Here is a 6,668-nt window from a genome sequence, read left to right as displayed (position 1 = left end):
TATTCTGTGTAAATGAGTGTCTTAAAGGTACGTTAAGATACTTATACCCTTAAAATTCTTTGAAACCAAGATATTGTAGGGAAACTTCGCTATAATAGTCCGCCATCTTGAATTAGCTGCCGATGTCACCTGATCGTGGTGCAAGTCACCAAATTAGTAAGGATCGTATGTATTCCGCGTAATGGATCGTATGTATTCCGTAAACTTCGTATGTTTCTAGTAACGGATCGTATGAATTCAGTAAAATTCTGATGAACTCCTGCAAAGTATGACCCCTTTTATGTGTTTAAAAGCTTGAGCATGTTTGTTTAATTAGTGGTAGTATCGGACGCCTGTCAATCATAATGTCAGGAATGTTTGATGACTGCAAAACAATAAATAGATGATAATTACACAAATAGTCCTTTAACAAACATGATATTGTCCTTCAACAAACATGATATTATCTTTTTAATCAGACGTATTATTAAAGAACAACATAATATCGATGTTTTAGCTGACAGTGTATAAATGGGCTTTAAGTCTGCAAAATGCCCTGCGTGTTTATTTTGTTCTATTTTACAACGCTGTACGTACAGAAAGTTTAAAGTTGTAACTACCAAAATTTTCTGCGTTTACATTGATTTGTATGAGAAACGTTTCCCTCTGCAAGCCACATTGTATGTTTTATTTTGTCAAGGTAAAACACTTTGAAGACCTCTTACCTTCGCCAAGTGGTATTCACCTTTAACCCTCAAACACCCAAACTTTTTTGTGACGTTAATGCCCGAACGGGGTCCAAATGGACTCCATTTGGTTTCTTTCAAATTTATATTCCTTTTTGCATCCTTTCATTGACCTTTGCACATATATTGGTTAAACATATTAAGATGTTTATTTTGACATGATTAAGTGTAAGAAAATTCCAGCTTATTATCATAATTTATGCAAAAATAGGATGAGGCCTGCAGTCATGAGCATGGGGTTGACCTTTGACCTCATATGATTGTCAAATTGTCCAACCTCTGAAAACCTGATGAACTAATTCCTGAGGTTAAGGTTACTTGGCAAACTGCATAATATTAAAGCAATTATGCTTCCTTAAAGACATTTTGAGGACATCCGTACAATTTTGTGTGTAGGAAGGTGCAAATACATGGCTGGGGTCCGTTTGTACGGTCTTACATCAGACTTCCGTTGTTATTTTTACAAATTTGTGCCGAGAACTTGTAGAAGAGGTTTACTGACAAAGTCACGGGAGGAATTTTTTGTAGAATAGAAAAAAATTATAGCACATAAAAATATACGTCTGGGGTCCAAATGGACCCCTTTCGGGTGTTTGAGGGTCAAGCATGAGGTATTTTAGAGATTCTTCTTGACTATGCAAAAGTCCTGATTTCGGTTTGTGTTAATTGTTAGTACTGTCTACGAATAGTAGTACGCATAACTTATTAGAATGGTCTGGTGGAAATCAGTTGCTCTGACAGTATAGTAACTACTAGTAGTTATGTTTGTACGTTCGGAGCTGTAACTCACGATATGCACTCGTATGTAGTTTATAATGTCTCTGCAAGTATGTGCAAGATGATACACATTCTCCACACCCTAGTAGTTTTTATAGGCCATATCATGTAATATTTTATAACACCCCTATTTTCAAAGAATTGTGAAGCTTTTGTGGGTCTGCGCTAGTGTTTTTTCCAAGTTGATATTCGGATATGGTTATCATCCGAAATTATAAGATCCTGAAATTTTAAGAGAAATCAAGCATATTTTTTCCTCATGAGATTTTGAGGATTTACTGTACTGGCCCGTAGACATACTTTAAAGTCCATTAGCCTACTGACGTCACGGTAGATGATACTGTACCGTATGATACTCTTTTAATATCTCGCTATAGTTACTTTGTTGTAATGATGCCAATTAGTTAAATTGGTACAGCAAGAATGCTATACAGCATACGAGAAGAACACTTATTGATTTGTCAGTACCCTTTCCATATGTGTTCTTGTATTAATAATTACATTTCCCCCTATTATGATCGTTTAAATTTTTCAATCGTTATGAAAGGCCGGATAAAACAATGATATGGTTTAGAAGAAATTTACTTTTTTTCAAATATTCAAACAAACTTGAACGTTGTCGTTGTATATAAATACATGTGAAAAATGTTCCCTAACTTCATATAATAGCATCCTATATTTGGCACGTGAGATTTGAATGTGGCTTTAAATGGTAAATTGTGTAAATGTCTTAACATAAACCAATTGTAAGGACAAATAAACAGTAAGCCCTCGATCTCTGCAAGTTTTTATTTGCTTGACAGCACATGGGTTATTTAAAAATTGGATTCTGAAAACATTTTCATAGCTTAAAACAAAGCACAAACTGTTAATTTCTACACATGAGCAAACATGGCCTACGATTAGGGCTAGTACACAGCAACCAAATAAGTCCCCGACCTATACAAGCCTTCATTTGATAGACAAAAAACACGGTTACTTTCACTAAACTATCGGATTCCATTGACATTCTACGTTGACGTTTTCAGAGCTTCAAACATAGTCCTATGTGCTACTTTCTGAACATGTCCAAAATTTGGTATAATAGAGACAAGTACACAGCAACCACATTAGACCAAACCTCTACAGGCATTCACTTGATCATTTCAATATATAGGGTTATCTTTAACATAGTGTGTCAAGATCACTGTTCTACATATATGTTGTCATCAATATGGCTCTAAGTTATTTTTCCAATCTTCTCACTACTTAGGACTGCTGCCCATCCTTGGGCACAGGCCACGGATTATTTATTGTTTATTTCTTTATTGAAAACCAAAACCCATCACAACCTCATGGCTGAATTGTGAGGTTTGTACAAAGTCGCGAACATGTTATATTAACTAATATCTTATTACATTTTGAAATATTCAGAAATACCATTGAAATTACTACTTACAACATTAAGATTATAATACTAAAATACGCAATAAATTGGACAATTAAAACATTTTTCAACTACTTATAATCTTTGAAATAGACTTGAACTATAGTATTTTGCATGTGCGACATTTAAGCGAGTTATTTTTTGTCAATCGCAGAACATGACCTATTGGTTAGGTTGTAACCACGTGAGAACACATTAAATGTCCAAGTTTCGCATGTATTTGATAGCAGTATTTATTGGTACCCCCAACACTGCTGACCTACTCCCTAACACCAACCCACCATGGCCCAACCTTCCGACATTTTTAAAACAGCCGAACAGTAGCTGACCTCGCCGAACACCAGCCAACCACGGGCTATCTTGCTCCCGACCTACTCCCAACCATGGTTCGGGGGCCATGTTCGACTCTGTATTAAGAGCTTTACAGACATTTCCTCTCAATAGAAAGTGTGATAAACCCTTAATGGTATTGATAAGAATTTTTGTACTTGTGACAAATTCAGTTAAGGTAAAACATCACTGCGCATAAATCATGTGAATGCGGAGGTCACAATTAATGACAAAATGTTGAAAATCATATTCTGCCAGGATATGAATAAATGTGATTCCATATAGAGAATACCACTAATTGAAACATATTGTGCTAATTACATTTTTACGATCATTTGAACATTAAAAAAAACAAATATTTCCGAACTGTTTTTTCAAATGTCACGTACATGTATACATTCCTTCTTTATCATAAGCTAATTTTACAACATAATGCAACATAAACATTATGAATTGGTAGTTGGTCTGTTTGTTACATCCTTTCAATATTTTTATCATTACCTTTGCTTCATTATCGTTGTTTATTTTTTAACGTATTATTTATTTCTTTTTAGGTCAATGGAAGAAGTACAAATGTACAAGTATCGTCTATATTGGTGTCTGTGTTTGTCCGATACGCAAAGTCTTTTTTACATAAATGTTTTGTTATCTTGGAGTGATGATAGGAATTTATTCTTCCTATATTGCTCTCTACCACTGTTTTAATTATTGAAACAGCAATATCAGTAATATTTCTCAAAATCAATACTTTTTGGTGGAAGAATTTTTTTCACATATGAACTTGCATCATTCTAAACATGGACGGTATTCAAACATTCATCGACGTATCATGGACGGCATTGTCCCTTACGTCTTTCAGGCACTTTTTATTCTCATACCCCATTTCTGCCCTAGCTACCCAGTGCAGGAAAGCCATCGTCCTGTGGTACACCATAGCTAAGAACTGGAACACTTGGATCAAGCCAAACACTGCAAGGGAGAGGATACCTAGCGGGTTGTGTCCGGAGATGTGGAGCACCTGAAACAGCAGGGGATGGAGCATGAGCGCGATTTTGGGACATGCTATCAGTAATGATATCAGTAAGTGAGTTTGTAAGGCGTACATAGATTTTGTCGTAGAGGACTTCTTTGCTGGAAAACAAGGATGTACAAAGAACTAGATGAAAAGAAACACGCGCGCACACACACACACACACACGCGCACACACAAATTACAAACACACACGCGCTCACTCACACAAACTCGCGCAAGCACACACAAATTACAAATACACGTGCGCGCGCGCGCACACACACACAAAATGAAAGATGCTATTACGAAGAGGACAGCCAAGACAACCGATTTCATTTTAATTGGAGAACCCTATTCATTGCTTCCTTCTAAACAAATAACACAGATTTTGGATTAATTTTTCTCCACAAGTTCCTAACAACGGCTGATTTATTGGTGAGATGCTTGTCAGCTTATTTGGTCAATGACATCTCTGCATAAAAAAATCAAATACTTTTATCTAATGTACATTGCAATTTTGTTTAAAAATTTTGGATGTATATTGTGCTACAGCCAATACAATAAATGAGTTTACATCAGACTTGGCGATGGTGACGATGAAGACCAGCCACAGCACGTTGACTACACTAAGCACTTTGATGGCGGAGTCCCGTAGGTCTTTCAGTTTGTCTTTCAGTGTGTTGTCATTGCTACTGTTAACCTCAAGGTCATCTTCTGCTTTAAGACAGCTGCAGAAAAGCAAGGTCATAGAAATCGAATGAAAAATATGAGCAACGTTTTACGCTATATTTATTATTAATTTCGTCAGAATGAATAAACTTTGCACATGCTTCATCTTCTTCAAGTGCTTTCCAAAACGAATATGACCGGTATAATAGATATCACTAAATTAGCCGATCACATACAAGATTACCTCATCGGAAACCACTGTGTTGCCATTGAATCAAAATGGTTGAAAACGGAAACACAAATAGGTCTCATTGCATATACTTTCTATCTACTAGTCAAATGTCTTTGCACAAGCACAAGAATCCGCAACGAATATTTACTGGGTATCTGAGATTTGCACACTGTCACTGGGTTTTAAATTAGATCTACAAGCTTGTCTTACTCACCTCTCTTTCAGTTGTTCCCACATGCGGTGTTGTTTCTTCATCATTGGCTCACCATCTTCCATGTCTAGCCTTGTTTTCTCCCTCATTTTTTTCTTTACCTTCTCTTGTAGTTTTTCCTCTAAACAGCGGACGAAAAGATACGTTGCTTTGTGGCTTTACGTCTATTTATCCGATAACACTAGTTTAACACTAGTTGGTTTAGCGTAATCTACTGTACTGCATCAATATCTTTCTGACGTTACGTTAAAGAAGATCCAGTATTAGACAAGAACATGTATCTCTACGAAAGTTTCGCACTATAGGAAATACCATTTGACATGAACGACAACGGTGCAATGTAGCCAGCTGCCGCCGGGCCGCGTGCCTGAGAAGCTGGTGTGTTACGCCGAAGGGCGGTTATACCGGCTGTACAGATAAAGATGCTCGCAAAATGTACGCATACACCCTAAGGCTTGAAACACGTTATTGATTGTACAGTCTACAGTTTACAGTGAACAATGTAATCCAACATTACCGTCAGTCTGCTCTCTCATGTAGGCAATGGACATCTTTAGGCGCTTGATGTGAGCTTATAGGAAGGAAAGAATATCAATATCATATTAGCCACTCACGTTTGGCCACTCGTCAGGAAACTTATTCATATGTATATATATATATATTTATAAGAGCGGTTTTAAGTAAGACTTTTTGAGATAAACAATACCCTTTTGTTCTTCAAGGCCTTCCCTCTCAAAACATTAAAAGGTGAACTAAGGAGTTAACTGTAAACTCACCTTTCTTTATGTCGGGGAAAAGCTGCTCTAAGTTACATGTTTTGAGTCGAGCAAGATGTTTTTGTTCTTTGTAGCCTTTCCCCTCAAACATGCCCTTGTATTGCGTGAGACTTACTCTTTCGAGCCAGTCTTTTGTGTTGAGCTGTGTTTTAATATGACACAAATTAGACTCATGTTAGATGCAAGTTGTCGTTATGCTCTTATTCTAAAACTGTTAAATTTACAAATATGTAGTATGTTAAGAGAATCTTTCCCCGGTTTTGTAAGACCAAACCTGAAGCAGATAGCATTAGTTACGATAAAAGTGCCATCCCATGTATTCTTAGAGGAAGCTAATAGAGGAGTGGATAAGAACAGAATCGCTTGCATACTTAGATGGCTTTGGAGACGCATTTAACAAAAAACAATGCAATTTTAATAGATATAACAATAAAATATTAGCTATTTTGAATAGAAGAAAATGTATGATCCCTTACAGGAATACGACTGCGAAAGGGGTGTGGTTGCAAC

The 6,668-nt window shown here is 36.5% G+C and overlaps 1 protein-coding gene across 1 annotated transcript; it reads right to left on the bottom strand.

The window, feature by feature from the left end:
- Positions 1-2,343: 2,343 nt before the first annotated feature.
- On the bottom strand, positions 2,344-6,368 carry LOC109471283. Its single transcript, XM_019770567.1, has 5 exons — positions 6,159-6,368; positions 5,900-5,953; positions 5,386-5,503; positions 4,845-4,998; positions 2,344-4,276 (listed from the first exon to the last, which is right to left on the bottom strand). The coding sequence occupies exons 1-5, from the start codon at positions 6,247-6,249 to the stop codon at positions 4,067-4,069; spliced, it is 627 nt and encodes a 208-aa protein (XP_019626126.1). The 5' UTR covers positions 6,250-6,368; the 3' UTR covers positions 2,344-4,066.
- Positions 6,369-6,668: the final 300 nt, after the last annotated feature.

This window comes from Branchiostoma belcheri, unplaced genomic scaffold (assembly GCF_001625305.1).
Source record: "Branchiostoma belcheri isolate BF01 breed outbred unplaced genomic scaffold, Haploidv18h27 scaffold245, whole genome shotgun sequence".
Classification (NCBI taxonomy): domain Eukaryota; kingdom Metazoa; phylum Chordata; class Leptocardii; order Amphioxiformes; family Branchiostomatidae; genus Branchiostoma; species Branchiostoma belcheri.
Note: the sequence above shows the minus strand (reverse complement) of the source record. Positions and strands in the feature narration are given on the sequence as shown.

What these genes read in the sequence shown, in the direction of transcription:
- LOC109471283 (XM_019770567.1), bottom strand. Translation starts at nt 6,249, where the DNA reads ATGTTTGAGGGGAAAGGCTACAAAGAACAAAAACATCTTGCTCGACTC. An exon ending in TTTCCCCGACATAAAGAAAG is followed by an intron (nt 5,954 to 6,158) that starts GTGAGTTTACAG and finishes CCTTCCTATAAG; the next exon opens with CTCACATCAAGCGCCTAAAG. An exon ending in TCACCATCGCCAAGTCTGAT is followed by an intron (nt 4,277 to 4,844) that starts GTAAACTCATTT and finishes CTGCTGTTTCAG; the next exon opens with GTGCTCCACATCTCCGGACA.